This window comes from Enhydra lutris, unplaced genomic scaffold (genome assembly GCF_002288905.1).
Source record: "Enhydra lutris kenyoni isolate GAN:26980312 unplaced genomic scaffold, ASM228890v2 scaffoldscaffold12, whole genome shotgun sequence".
Lineage (NCBI taxonomy): Eukaryota > Metazoa > Chordata > Mammalia > Carnivora > Mustelidae > Enhydra > Enhydra lutris.
In genome coordinates this window covers 14,389,466-14,405,693 of record NW_019154096.1, presented here as the reverse complement: position 1 = coordinate 14,405,693, position 16,228 = coordinate 14,389,466, and the positions used below count along the sequence as shown (strand labels likewise).

Genomic DNA, 16,228 nt, shown 5'->3' with positions numbered 1-16,228 from the left:
AATGGGACTACTAATGCTAATCTCACATAGTTACTATGAGGATTAAATGAAATAATGTAAGTAAAGTACCTGGCATTCCCAGGCTGGTGTAGTAAGGGCTGGTGAACTGTTAGATGGTCCATGGCACTCTTCTTTCTCATAACCTCTTTGTCTTTGTTATTTAGAATGATATTCTGGTTAGCTTCTTACCTCCTTAGTGATGGATCTGTACCTTCTTTCTTCTGTCCACTAAACTGGCCAGTTTTAGAGAATTGCCCAGTGGCCCTGAGTAAGGAAATCCCAGGTTTTGTCTTTTTCAGCTTGCTTATTCACAAGGCTTTGATTATTGTTAATAAAATAGACTATGTATTATCATCATTTATAATTCTGTTATGTTAGTTTTCATATATGATTCTAGATCCATGTGTTATTTTTTAATACAGCTAGCAGTAGTATCGTGAATTATCCTGTGAGGTAGCTTCTATTATCCTCACTTTACAGATGAGGAAACCAAGCCTTACAGAGGTTGATATCTTACCTGTGGGTACACACAGCTAGTAAGTGGATCAAGAAGACATTCTTAGATCTGTTCCTTCTGTTTCTTCCTTTACCCATCCAGAAGCGTGCACAGAGTGTATACCATAGGCCAGGTACCATGCTAGGCTCTGGCTGAACAACAGGAAAAAAACATCAGTGCAGAACCTGTGACCCTGCACATCATAGTTACCATTACCACAGCCTCTCTGCTGAACACACTGTGGAGTGCGAATTCTAGGGTGAGCCCTGCTCAGGTATTTTTACTTCCCTAACTCAGCCTTACTTCAAGCTGCAAATATCTAAATCTAAACTCATGAATTGCCTTTCTTTCTGCCAACTGCCTGCTCTCACCACCAAAATTACATATTTTTCTATCTCCATTAGAAAAAACACCTGTCATCCTTCTAGTCACAGTCTCAAAACTTTGGAATAACTTTGATTATCCCATTTCTTTTATTCCATACTTTCAATACACACCCAAGACCTCTTGATTTTTTCCTTAAGATTTTATTTTATTTTGAGAGAAAGAGAGCATGAGGGAGGAAGAGCAGAGGAAGAAGGAGAAGCAGACTCCCCTCTGAGCAGGGAGCCCGACATGGGGCTCAATTCTAGGATCCAGAGATCATGACCTGAGCTGAAGGTAGACACTTAACCAACTGAGCCACCCAGGCGCTCCTACCTTTTGATTATTTTTATCCTTGAAAATATGTCTCTTGTTTCTCCTCTTCAGTTCCTTTCTACCATTCTAATATCAGCTTCTATGCCCTGATCCTTGACTTACTGAAATTAGCCTCAAGAATGGGTGTTAATTTTATCCTCTGCTTCAGACTTCACTGAATTGTAAGTTTCCTAAAGGCCTAGAGTCTGCTTATTGATTATTATCTCCCTAACACTATACCAGGCAGATAGGGGACATTCAGATGGCTATTAAATTAAAGCAACTTTGATGCTGAGACCACAGTTCTTAAACTTGATCTGGACTTTGATGCTTAGACCACAGTTCTTAAACTTGATCTGGAGGTTTATTTGGTGATTATAAGTACTTTCCCTGGAAGATCATGTAAGTATATTATAAGTAGGCTGTTCTTTGCATCTCAATAATATATATTTTTAACAAAGTCTACTTCTGCTTTTTTCCATTAATGTTTGCTACTTGTGTATTTGTTTTATTGTCTGCTAGCACCAAAGCCCTAGAGACATATATGGTTAAACTATAAACTGATAATTGTTTTTTCTATTGAATACCACTCTTCCATTTTTCTCATGCTACCGTAACTCTGTAGAAATGCAATTTGAGAACCAGTGTATATTACAAAGAAATTATGAACCATTCAAAATTTTAGATGTTACTGGATTGGACACAGTAACTCTTGTGCCTAAGGTTTCCCCCATTTGCGGGATAGAGCAATTTAGTATTTCCTGAAGCCCTGATATTACTGTGTTTGCAGCTCAGGGAATTGATGGGGATAGAATGGGTGTGCCAGTGGTCTTCTTCCTTACTTTCTTTTCCCACTTTAGTGATCTCTTCCTGAGCTCACTGTTGAACCCTTAACCTTCCTGCATACTCAGGAGAGACATGCTGGCTTGTACAGATGTAGTAGAAATCAGTGCATTCTAGACAATTTTGTTTACCATCTCCTTACTTTTCTCATTGGAAGTAAATTGTTTACATAGTTAGCAGTGCCCTTAGACTGAACAAATTTTGCATTCTTAAAAATATTTTGAAGAAGTTATGCTTATGGCATTTCTAAATGTGTATCATGACTTAAATCATTAATCTTGTTGACTCTTCAGGGAACATATATAGTTTCTTCAGGACTCAAACTGAAGCTGCATAAAAACTGTAAATAATTATGTTCCCAAATAAATCTTTTTATAAATGACTTAACAGTGACTAAATCTTGTATTAAGAAAGCAGGCATTTTATAAGAATAATAACTATAATTTAATACACTTATTATATAATAGCATGCAAACTGCTGCAGAAAAACTTGAATGTTATATAATAGATACTATTAGATCATAACATTTGACAAATTATGATTTTGAATTCAGCATCTGCCTGTAGTGAACTTTTGTTTTATTGTGTGTTTAAATTTTAAAAAGTTGATTCAGAGTAGATGTGCTTTAAGTCATTTTCTTTTATTAGAAATTAGGTAGTGGCAAAACCCAGCCTCATCATGTTACACAGAAATTACTATGTTTACTATATTAATTAAAAGATAAGATGAAATTTCCAAATGCTATCTCCAGTGAACAAATAATATCTTCCTGTACTGACTGTATCAGATCTATCAAATCACATACACAAAACGTTTTTGAATTAATGAAAAAATATTAAATCTGTTTTAGATACTGAGGATTCAGCAGTGTAAAAATGGACATAATCACTAATTTTTTGGAGCTTACATTTTAATGAGGAAATGCAAATAAACAGGTTATGTCAGACAGTGATAAGTGCTAAGAAGAAAATCTAAGGACAGTGGGGTAGAGAGTGTAGGGAGGGCTACTTCTAGTCAAGGACATCAGGAAGGCCTGTTGGGAGGTGACATCCAGCTACACTGGGGCTTATATGTTGGTAAAGTCAGTTTTATGAAGATCTGGGGGAGAACAGTCTGGGATAGTGATTAGGATGGTTTGAACAGGGAACAAACAATATGTGTTCAAGAAACCAAGAGAAGGCCAGAGAGGCTAGAGTGTAGGGGACTGGGTGTGAGTGTTAGGAAGTGGGGCTGGACACTCAGGCACAGAATTCAAGCACTGTGATGTGTTACAGACTATTATAAGGAGTCTGGATTTTATTCTGTGGTCAGTGGGACACCAATGAAGGTTTTGAACAAGGGTACAGCCTGATCTGTAACTGCCAGCTTCAAATGTGCATTGTTGAAAGATTTCTTTTAAATGGAAATAACTTTTCTTTATATTTTACAGAATCGACCAGAGGGCTGCCATTTGGTCAAAGGATGCTTTTGAGACTCATCAAGACTTAAATGAAGTAGGTGCCATCATTATTGGTTGTATGAAATGAATTAGCCAATCATGAAATTTATTATTCTTTTTTCCTAGTATTGGGAATTCTTTCTGATTAAAACTTTAAGTGTTTTTGCTCTTAAGTGAGTTTGTTTTCCCTGTAGCTCTTTGGGTAATGTTTTTCCTCACTCTGGAGCAAATAGATTTAAAATTATCTGAGAGACTGCTCACTACATTTTGGACCTAAACCAAGTCCAGCAGTCATTTCATTATTCTGTTTTCGACTTTGCTTTAGGATTGTATAACATGGTGTGGCAGTTACATTTGTAACTCTTTCTCTTAATTTTATTCCGTCTCTCTCTCTCTCTCTCCTTCTCATGGCTTTTGTAGTCTCAAATGTAAACCTGCTTACTATTTATCCGTGGAGTATGATATAGTTTGGTGTTTGCAATAAGGTCTTCTTAGTACATTTTGAAACGTTGAAGTCCTATTTTCCAATCCAAATGATTTCTCATCAAACCGGACATCATTATGTTAATGTTTGGTCTAAATTTTCTTTGAAATAGATCATTTAATTCTCCTGTTGGAAATCAATATAACATAATTAGGATCCCTGTTATTATGAATGCTTTGGCTTAAGACCTTGGCTTGAAATACTGTCTAGTTTCCCTTGCCCTCATTTTATAATAAAGGAGCAGTGGGTGGTATGTCTGATTAGGATCATAGCAAAAGGAATGAAAAGACTTGATGCTCAGATCCCGGGAAGAAAGATGATGGACTTGAGGCAAATTGCTTATTTGTCACGTGAAGATTGATCTCTTCTCTCCCTCCAAGAAAAGGCAATTAATTAAATTTAGGGGATTTTCTTTTTCATTTTTTTACTTTAGAACTTGGCAGAAATGAATAGCCAAAGTTAAACCAGCTGCCTGATTAAATCAAGTTAAAAAAAATAACTAAAGTTGTGGAAAATGACCTAAAGTTAAAAAAACAGAACACTGCTTGTTATTTATTTGTGCATAGAGACGGCCTTCAAATTCCCCAATCTCATTCATGGTAAGAAGAGTGACAAAGAGTTTAAGAAAAAAGAGGCAAGAGGCTGAATCAATGAACACATTGTTTATAAGCAAAATGCTAGCTATAAAGAAGCGCTGATTTGTTTTGACATAAGTGACTAGAAAAATGAGGTGATTGTAAGAGTCAGCCTGTGATAGGTTTCAAGTATTTGGGAGAAACTCAGATTTGTGAACTAGAAGCCCATAAGAATGCTGAGATTACTTGAGCATTCTGAAATAACAGATGCGAAAAGATCTATTTGAAAATCTGCTTCCCTGTATTTCTTTGCTATTTTGTGTTGGCAGATTTCATGAAATGTGCCAGTTTATTGCTCTGGGATTACATGGGTGCAGGAACATTGAATGGAGACATGTATTCAAAATAAAATAGGCAATGCCCTATTTTAAATGTGTGCTCTTCCATGATAAGGGAGTGCTGCTGATCCAAACTGTTGATAAGAGTGGTGTGTGCTCAGTGTTTTGTTCCACTCAAAGGGTAAACTGTGTGGGATGTTTGTTCCAGTCCACATCTTTGGTGCACTTTCTGTTGTGACTAAAATTTGGAGGCCAGAGGAAACCTAGGAAAGCCTGAATGGGAGAAGTATGACCAATGCAGGGAGGGTCGGTACATTGATGAAGACATCCTATAGAGTAGATATATATTTAACTGGGTTTTTCTTAGCATTTCCCCAATGTAAGGAAAACCAGACTCTCTTATGGAAGAATCCCGTCGTAACATTTATTTAGGCAAGAATCCTATGGAACACAGTGGGAAACACTGCTTTAATATTTTTAATTGAAACAGAAAAATATATATAATGGTGCATATATCTTAAATGTACAGCTGGATGAACTAGATTAAGAAACAACATTATCAGCATCCCAGACACCCCTGTATAATTTCTTCTAGTCACTATTCTCCAATAAGGATAACTACTCTTCAGACTAAAATAGATTTGTTTTGTCTATTACTGAGATTTTTATAAATGCATTGTATGTACTTTTCTGTATCTGATTTCATTTACTCAGTATTATGCTTCTGAAATTCATACATATTTAGCATGTAGTTTTAGTTTTCTTCTCCTAGCTGTAACCCATTGTATGATTTTTCCCCTAGTTTTTTACTATTATGAGAAGTTGTTACTGATAACATTTTTTTTTAAATTAACTGCTATTTGGTCTCTGTATAGCTGACTTTTTACAGAAGTATTCCTTCTATCTCTAAACAGAAATGCAAGACTTTTTTGTTTGTTAGTTGTCTTCATTCCTCTTTGTTCCTTTCTTATTTTTATTTACCACTGCCCCCCTCCCCACCATTCACACATAGCCATATAGTTCTCTGAAATGGACCCACCAGATGCATATCTGCTTGCTTTCTTCACATCAATTGCAAGTCTAAAGTCAAAAGAGTTTCTTAAATATTTTCCAGACATTTCCATAGACCCTAATGCTGTATATACACAATAAAAATTTTAAGATGTTACATATGTACTTTATATTTTCCTAAAATTTCATATCTGTTAATTTACTTCTACTTTTTGAGCTTTTAAATTATACTTGCTCTGTCACAGATAGATGGGCCTCAGCTACAGCTTGGTTCCAGAGCTGACACTTGACTCCAGGTCTCCTATACTCAGTAAGACAATACATGGTATGATTTGTCTACATATAAACACCTGTCTCTGGGTATATTCTCCTACACTCCCAGTGAACTGGCTATAAAGTTCAATTTTTTTTTTTTTTTTTTTTTTAAGTAGGCTCTACACCCAGCATGGAACCCTCCCAGTGAACTGGAAAACACATTCACTTATTATTACCACTTGGCATGAGTATAGATTTGATTCTGGCTAGTCTCACTTTTCTTAAGCGAGTCTCAAGCTACTAGTCTTTGATCTTGGGTCCCTTGACAGGACTTGCAACCCCATCCCATGGGTTTTAGTGCCTCTGAGACTATGTTATAGGAGTTTGTTTATGAAAAACTGAGTAAGTTTCCCTGTTGCCATTGAGCTGAACTGTCAGATTTTTCCTCTGTAAGACATCAGAAGGTTTTATTTTTGAGGTCTTCTGGATCATAATTGAAAAATATTCTAGACTTGAGATCTATCAATATCTCTCATCCATTTTTTTTTCTTAAAGATTTATTATTTATTTGAGAGAGAGAGTGGGGGAGGGAGGAGCAGAGAGAGAAAGAGAATCCTCAAGCAGATTCTTGCTGAGCGACAGAGCCTGACACAGGGCTCAATCCCAGGACCTGAGATCATGACCTGAACTGAAATCAAGAACCAGCCAGTTAACCAACTGAGCCACCCAGGTGCCCCAAACAATGTCTCATCCATCTTTATCATTGGTTTTATTTATACCTCCACATCCATATAATTGATAAGCACTCAATAGATCAAAAAGCTGAGGGTAAATGAGAACAAACAGTGTTTTCCTTCATCATATCCCAGTAAATCCCCTTCTTGGCTCAATTTCCAATTAAGAAAAATAACAGATGTATGAAGAAAACTAATGGGTCTTCTCTTCCCTGAGAAAGCACGGCATATTGGGTCTTCAAACCACTTTTTCTGTTAGAGACTGAATATCATAAAGCAGTATAGGAGTTTCTTTTAGTTTTTCCATTGTAAAATTGAGGCAGGAGGTTTGAATTGGGTTAATTCTAGGAGCCTTTCAGTTTTGTTTTGTTTTGTTTTAATTTATTTGACAGAGAGAGAGATCACAAGTAGGCAGAGAGGCAGGCAGAAAGAAAGGCAGGCTGAGCAGAGAGCCCGATGATGGGCTCAGTCCCAGGCCCCTGAGATCATGACCTGAGCCAAAGGCAAAGGCTTAACCCACTGAGCCACCCAGGCACTCCTAGGAACCCTTTCAGTTTTAACACTCATTGATTCTACCTGTCCCCCATTCCCCCTATTTTTTTTTTTTTTTTCATTTTCCCAATGCTTGTAGAATTTAGTCACAGGTTCCCATCAAGGATGAACAAGGCAAACCATCCCAGAGTTACTGAGGGGAGGGATTAGGCCTCAAGGCCAATCATCTGAAGGCCTGGTTTGGGGAACAAATACTAGATCTTCTCTGTTACTTTCTTCTCTTGATCTCCTCTTACCATAAGTTGGCTTTCTTTAGTGATATGCTTGTATTCTTTTCTCTTTAGTTTTTGCATATCTGTTACTGCATTTGATTTGTGGTTACCATTGGATTTGCATATAACATCTTCTGCATATAGCAGTCTATATTAAGTTGATAGTCACTTAACTTTGAACCCGTTCTTTATTTCTTTCCCTCCACATTTTAGGTATATGGTGTCATATTTTACATGCTTTTAGTTTGTAAGTTCCTTGTCAGATTTTTACAGATATACTTATTTTTACTGCTTTTGTACTTCCTACTTTTTTACTCTTACTTATGGTCTTTCCTTTTGACTCAGAGAGTCCCCTTTCATATTTCTTGTAGGGCTGGTTTAGTGGTCATAAAGCTGGTTTAGATTTTGTTTGTATCCTCTTCTGCATGATAACCTTGCTGGATAGAATATTCTTGACTGCAGATTTTTCCCATTCAGTACTTTGAATAGATCATGCCACTCTCCTGGCATGTGGAGTTTCTGCTAAAGTCCACTGATAGCCTTATGGGTTTTCCCTTGTATATAACTATCTTCTTTTCTCTTGTCACTTTTAAAATTCTCTATCTCTACTTTTTATGATTTAAATTACTATGTGTCTTGGTTTGAACCTCCTTGGGTTAACTTTGTTGGGGGCTCTCTGTGCCTCCTGAATCTGGATATCTGTTTCTTTGCCCAGATTAGGGAAGTTTTTGGCTATTATTTCTTCAAATAAATTTTCTGCTCCCTTTTATCTCTCTTTTTCTTCTGAGATCCCTATAATGTGAATGTTATTATGCCTGATAGAGTCACTTATTTCCCTAAGTCTATTTTCATTTTGCATAATTCTTTTTCTCTCACCTGGTTGGCTTGATTACTTTCTATTACTCTGCCCTCCAGGTCGCTAATTCATTCTTCTGTTTCCTCTAGCCATTATACATTCCATCTGGTGCATTTTTAATTTCATTTATTGTGCTTTTCATCTATGATTTTTTTTAATGTTTTCTTTCCTATCTCTTTGTTAAGGATCTCACTGAGGTCCTCCACTCTTCTTAAGTCTGGTGAGTATCTTTATGATCATTACTTTAAATTCTCTATAAGGCATGTTACTTAGCCTCCATTTAGCTTAGGTCTCTTGCTATAGTTTTGTCCTGTTTTTTCATCTGGGACATATTCCTCTGTTTCCTCATTTTGTATGTTTCTCTGTGTTAGGAAAGTCAGCTGTATGCTGCTCTTGAAAGGAGTGGGTGGGGTATGCATCTTTAATGAGGTGGTATTTGCCTTTTCCAGCGGAGATGCAGCTACTGTTGACACTGGACCATCTGGGGCCATTCTGCAAAGTCTATAGGGGTAGGGTAGGTACAATGCCCATAAATTTTGCATGCTGGTCTTCTTCTTCTGCAAGGGACATGCCACTGCTACCAAGACCAGGGCCAGCCAGGGTCAGATCGACAAATGCACATGGGCAGGGAACACAGTTTTAACAAAGTATACGTATCTTTGTAGGACACCTGTAGACCTGCTGCTACAACAAGGTGGAGGCCTTGCAAAGCATGCTGTCTGGAGACATGATGTCAGCAAGTTTTGCACTGGTCTTCTGGGAAAAAGGACTCACAGCCCCAGAAATGAAGCAGGCCAGTCTGGAGGGGGAAGGGTATAGTGTAAGCAAGTTAGATCATGAATGCTAGGGCTGTGCTGGTTCCCAAAGATGGCCGTGGTTTATGCTGGGGGTAGGAGAGGGAGCTTCTTCATTCCTGGAGGAATGAAATCTGTCACTCTAAAACACACTCTGTAATTAGTAAATAATTCTTCCTCCTATATGCCCCAGGAATTCTTCATACTGCTGCTTCTATGCTGTATCTCCATGAGCTGTTTGTACAGTTATCTCTTTAAAGGAAGGACTCAGTTTACTCTTGCCCTCCTGGCTCTCCCAGAGCTAAGCCTACTGATTTTTAAATTTCCAGGTTTTTAGTCCTGCTGGTTGTAAGAATGCATAAAACTTGGCCCTTCTGGTTTTCAAAGTCAAATGCTATGTTATTTGTCTTCCCCATGCAGGATCCCCAATGTGAGGGTCTATCTATTTCTCTTTCCTCTATACACCTGTGACTCCCTCCTGTGGGCAGCCACAGTCCCTTTAGCTCCCCACTGTGTCTCTGCCCTTTCTCTCCTCTTCCATGTGGTATTTTCTGTACACTGAGTTATGGAGTTTGTTGGTCAGTCTTTGGGTTGTTTTCTGGGTTATTTACACTGATGATGTGAGTGTTATCTAGTTGTATCTGTGGGGTAAGGTGAACTTAGGGTCCTCCTACTTTACCGTCTTTCCTGGAAGTCCTCTGGGGAGGAAATAGTGCTAAAATAGTGCTATAAAAGTGACATAATTTCTTAATGTAATTATCAATCCTATACAAGAGAAAGAGAAGCTACATGATCAAAGGTATAGAATTGAGGTCAACTGAACTGAAATAGTACAGTCATCCTAAGGAACAGACAGAAGCTCTGGGACAACTTGACTTTCTTTCTGCCCTTTTATTTGCCCAACCTAGCTCTTCTGTTATCATCTTACACAAGGAAATGGTCACTTAAAAAATGCCCATTATTTCTGTGCTTAGGAAAAAAATGTTTTATTTTCTTATCTGATAAATACTTTGTAGGTGTTCTGCATTTAACTTGTGGATAAAACAAGTTTTCACTGAGAGAATAAGAGTTTGTTTCCATTTTACTTTTTGCCTATAATTCCAAGGTCCTAGAGGTAAGGTTAACTACAAGCTAATGGCCCTGAAAGGGAAATTTGTCTTTAATTGCTATCATATGGATTCCTTATTTCCTTTCCCTCTGAGGCTCATTGGCTATAAAACTATCTTATACTGTCATGGACCAATATACAGTTAACCTCTCTAGGCCTAAGGAACCAGTTTATAAATCTGAAAAAAAAAAAATCTTGCCATGGGTTAATGTTTATCCAAAAGAGACATGTCAAGCACAAAGAAGCAGATACTCAACACTGGAATTGGAAAATAAATGCATGCCACATTAGACTTTTGCCACAGTAAGCCCTACAACTTTGATGTGAGAATTTCAAGCTGCCTTAGTCTTAAGGGATAATTGAGGGAGATACTTCTGGCTTATTCCATGTCTCCAGAATCAAACTTTGGAAACATATGATTCCCACTAAATAAGGAGTCCAAGTGAAATGACTGATTGTTGAAGCACATGAGAATCTAGAACCTTAATATAATTAAGAGTCTAGAATAAGATTACTTATAGGACAAAGTGGAAGAGATGGATGAGATGGAGATTGTTCTTAGAAGTTTTGAGATCCTAGGAATTTAAGGCAACCTGCTGAGATGGCCGGCCATATTTAAGTTGGCTTTATAGTTGAAGGGGCTGAGGAATTATGGGACCAAATATTAACTTGGTTATTAGCCTGACACTGAGATAACTCAATATGGAAGGGACCTCTGATGGAGAGGAAGAAACCAACCCAGATGAAAATCACTGAGACATGTACATCCAGGTCATGGAATGCCTTTTATGGGGGAGAAGAAATTGATAACTTAGCAGTGAATGTCAAAGGGCTAATGCTAATTTAACCTTCCTACCTTATTGGCCTCTTTCTAACTGTGAAGTGGAGAGTAGGAAAAGGAAACAGTTTCTAAAAGTGGAGAAAATTCTAGTCACATTATTTTAGCTTTTCTAATAGAAGAATAGTCACATTGTCTATGTCATTTTACCAATTGGTCATTTGTTTACCAATAAAATCTAATGTAGCTGAAAGAGACCAACACTCACAAGTCCTTTGATGCCATTTTGGACTCCTTTTATGAGTGCTTAGAAAAAGAGGATAATAGAATCATTTAATGGAGTAAATATTCTGAGGTGCAGTTCTAGTCTGAAGATTCTATTAGGAGTCCTCTTTGAGTTTATAGAATAGAGTTGGAACATTTTAGGTGTTAATTGACCCTATATGGCATCCTAGAGATGTATTCTATACCTATGCTTGCTTTGAAGTTTAGTTTTGACCTTATAAAAAATAGATGGGACATTTCCAGACGTGTTTGTGGTATCATCATTCTCAGTGATTGGTGCAAAACTAGAGGAAGAAAAGATGCCCAAAGTGTAATTAGATTCAGTCTTTTGCTGTGCTACATTCTGACCGAGGTTCTACCTTAAAGAAATTATATCCTAAGGTGTGCCATTGGAATTTTCAAGAAGGGTCTATGTTGTAAGAAACAAGTGTAATAAATTATTCACATGTGGCAAATAGACACTAATGACCTAATATCAATAAGAAGTTCTTATTTCATGAAGAGGACATCTGTCTTACTTTGCTGGCCATGAAAGAGATCATTTACCTACCTAAAATCAGTATGAAAAATTCACATTTCTTTTACATAACTACTGTTACCCCTGATTTGTTGAGTAATTGTAGTCAAAAAAGCTCAACATTAGCCTCAGCATTAAAGTCAATGAAGGATCCTTCAATCTTACATTTTATTAAAAGTAGACCAATTTTCACATTTGTGGTGGCCCTTTTTGACCCTATATGCATGTGTCTATATGTTTGTTTCCATGTGAAAGATTTGGTTGTCTTTTTATTACTATCCAAAGTTTAGCCTATGGATATTTTGGCCTCAAGTCATATCAGAACTCAAGGTGCTACTTACTATTTCATTTGAAATCTTTCTCCCTCAAAATTGTCTTAATTTTGAGAAAATAATATAACAAGAAGCTTCTTTAGGCCTTTGATATGTCTCAGTTAGGTAAATGGTATTATTTCTGAAGGAATAGTCAGTTCTATTTTTCTGTTAAAATACAACCCCAGTCCACAGGGTTTATCTGTAGCTCAGAATTAATTGAAGAATTTTTTTTTTCTTTTCAATTATCTGGGATTTTTCTCCTGGTGACTGAAAGTCAATTCAACCTGGCTTTAATAATAACAGGATTTTACTGACTTACACAGTTGGAACTTTTAGGATCAGGGTAGGCTCTGTACATGGCTAGATCCAAGGATTAAAAAGTTGTCATGTAGATGGCTATCTCTTTTCATCTCTTAGCTCTGCTTTCCTATGTTGGATTTATTTTTAGGTTGATCTTTCTCTGGGGACATTATTCTTAGAGCTAGCAATTCCAGTATATATTAGTTTTCTGTTACTCTCTAATAAAAGCTTAGTGGTTTTGGATGCCTGTTTATTAGCTCATAGTTGTGTAGGTCATATGTCTGGGTAGATTCACTTGGATTCTCTGCTCAAGGTCTCACAAAACTGAAATGAGGCATCAGCTGCAATAGGGTCTTATCTGGAGATTCTGGAGAAGTTTCCACGTCCAAGCTCATTCAGGTTGTTGCCTGAATTTAATTCCTTGAAGTGTATGACTGTGGTCCCTGTTACCTTGCTTGTCTTCATCTGGGGGGCAGCTCTCAGCTTTTAGAGGCTACCTGCATTCCTTCTCACATGGCTGCATTCATCTCTGAGCCACCAATAGTACACCAAATCCTTCTGTGCTTTAAATCTCTCTGATGTTATCTTTTGCCACCAGCTGGTAGAAACCCTGCTTTCAAAGGTCTTATCTAATGGGGTCAGACATATCCAAGAAATGTCTGTATCTTTCTTTGATCAACTGAGTTAAGGTTTAATTAAATCCACAAAATTCCTCACAGCAACATCTAGATTAGTGTTTGAATAAACAGGGTACGGGAATCTCGGGCCATTCTGCCTACCACAGAGTGAAAGAGTCTCTTCTTTCTAGCTCTAAAAAGTCCCATACTTCAGTTTCATTTATGTAGCTTGGGGCATAGATTTCCTTGTTGAACCAGTCACTATGAAGTGGGGGTTTGGAATTAACTGATTGGCTAGATGTAGACTATATTTCTCACTTTAGATCTGAGGGTTCTGTATCAGAAGATGGGCAAATGGATGCTGGACTGAATAATATTGGCCTCTGAAAGTATGATATGCAAAATAATTTTCTTGTGTACTGGACTACTAAAGCATGCCATTTGTCTTTTTTTTTTTTTTTTTTTTGGTATGGTTTTCTGACTTAAAATAAAGTGATCTTCCTTCTTTACTAAGGCTTCTTCCTCAGCTAGAAGTGTCCTATTATTCATTTAATTTTAGCCAACTTCTTGTCAGTGTCAATGAGGACATACCGTAGCAAATATGGTTATAGTGTGAACCCTAGTTCTTATTCCCAGTTAAACGTACTACACAGCAAAGAAACTTGGAACTGTCTCTTGGTTGGTTTATTCAGCCCTGCCATTTAGAAGCAACTATCCAGCCTGGATTCTTATTTCTGGGAGAATCCTTAGAGTGGTGCTGGCAGAAAAGGCAGAAGTCTTGCCAGCAACTGCCTATATTCTTCCTCATCTGAGAACTAGAAAAACTTGAGAAGCCTTTGAGATGAGCAGAAAAGTTGTAGCAACCCTTGCTGTAACTAATCCACCTGTGTTTGCCTTTTGCCTACAGGCCTTCCCCATCTCCCACACTTCACTGAAGCTTTGTCCCATTGGCCCCTGCTCTTTCTTCTGCTCTGCTATCATGATTCTTTTCCATGTTATTCACTCTTTCATTTATTTCTCTTCACACTACTAGTTTCCTGCTCTCTCATGGAAGACTAGAAGAGGCTATGTCTACTGCAGTGACTCCCAGGTGTTTCATTGCTTCATAGCAAAAAAGAAAAACAAGAACAATGTCGTGAATTTTTCCATAAAGCTGGTGTGTTTTTATTTAGAGGTGGTCTTTTATTTAGAGATTAGTCTTAACTCTTTCATTGAGAGATTGGTCTTAAAATTTCCATTTTGTGATGAAAGGATGAGGAGGGTTTGTTTTTTATGTTTTCCCACATGCTCTTACTTGGCTAACATCTTTCAAATATAAATATATACATTTAATTTCATATATATTCCATTTCCCTCACACCTCCTGTAATAGAAGAACTTTGTCATCTCCACTTTTCAGGGAGATAGGAACACATATCAACTTAATTTCGTATAGTCTGGCCTTGGTAGGGTTTGGTATATTTTTGTCCTTTTTAAGACATTATTGGCTTTCTCAGAGCTATAAAACTCAGATTTTAAAGTAGGCAGAAAATTAATTTTTTTAATTTTTAAAAATTATTAGTATTTGAGGAAATGGCTAATACTTTCCAGTGTGACCTGCCATCTTTACAATATAGGTAGGTAATATATTTTATCTGACATGATTTTATGATTTTTTAGTGGGATAGTTATTGATTTCTAATATTCATTGAATTTTAGAAATTGAAGCAGCAGTAGCACCAGAAAAAATAAAAGGCCTGAGGCCCAGCATGGTTGTATGGTTTGCCCAAAGACGCAGAATTACTAGCCAATAGTAAATTTGAGATTAAAAGCTCCTATGTGGTCTGTGCTGTGCTACATTTTACTGAGTTTAGTTTTCTTTCTTTTCTTTTTTTTTTTTGAGGTGTAATGAACATATAGTAGCAGTTTCAGATGTAGAGTGTAATCATTGACACTTGTGATTTGACGCTTGTGTACATGGCGAAATGATCATCACAAGTCTAGTTATCATATATCATCATAAAAAAAAGTACAAAAAATTTTTTTCTTGTGATGAGGACTTTCAAGACACTCTTCCAGAACCTCAAATATGCACAGTACAATTGGCTGTAGTCGCTATGCTGTATTCACCTCCCCGTGACCTATCCATTTCACAAATGGAAGTCTGTATCTTCTGACCCCATGCACACATTTTGCTCACCCCAAACCCCTAAATAGAGTGAAAACCACCACTGTTCTTCCTATCCATTCATTTTGTTTTCTTTGTTTTATTTGTAGATTTCACATGTAAGTGAGATCCTATGGTATTTATCTGACTTATTTCACTTAGCATAATATTTTCAAGGTCCATCTATGTTGTTGCAAATTTATCTTAATTTCATTCATTCATTCATTCTTTATCTTAATTCCAGTGTAGCTAGCATATAATATTATATACTGTATATTAATTTCAGTTGTACGATATAGTGATCCAAGAATTTCCTCTATTATTCAGCGCTCATAAAGATAAGTGTACTCTGAATTCCCAAGATTTCATTCTTTTTTATGGCGGAGGAGTATTGCTTTGTATATGTATATTTATTGGGTATATACACACATATATACCATATCTTCTTTATTCATTAATTTATTGATGGACACTTAGATTGTCTCCATATCTTGGCCACAAAATAATCCTGCAATGAGTACAGGGGATGCATATGTCTTTTTGAATTAGTGTTTTCATTTTCTTTGCGTGAACACCCAGAAGTGGAATTGTTGGATCATATGGTAGTTTTGTTTTTAATTTTTTGAGGACTCTATATATCATTTCTATAGTGAATTAACACTCCCACCAGCAGTGCATGATGGTTCTCTTTTCTCCACATGCTTAATAATTGTTATTTCTGTCTTTTTGATAATAGCTATCCTATTGGGGTGAGGTGCTATCTCACTGTGGTTTTGATTTGCATTTCCCTGATAATCAGTGATGTTCAGCATGTCTTTATATGTGCATTGGCTGTCACTGTATCTTCTCTGGAAAAAATTGTCTATTCAGATCCTCAGCTCAATTTTTTTTTTAAA

The 16,228-nt window shown here is 36.9% G+C and overlaps 1 protein-coding gene across 6 annotated transcripts in view; it reads left to right on the top strand.

Moving 5' to 3' along the window:
• The window catches only part of LOC111144942 (family with sequence similarity 13 member C), a 157,611-nt gene that overhangs the window by 81,236 nt on the left and 60,147 nt on the right, over positions 1–16,228 (top strand). For all 6 annotated transcript variants that reach the window (XM_022499555.1, XM_022499560.1, XM_022499558.1 and 3 more), the window contains one exon: positions 3,448–3,511. In XM_022499555.1, the coding sequence (XP_022355263.1) occupies positions 3,448–3,511 (64 nt within the window). The remainder of the gene's footprint in view (positions 1–3,447; positions 3,512–16,228) is intronic.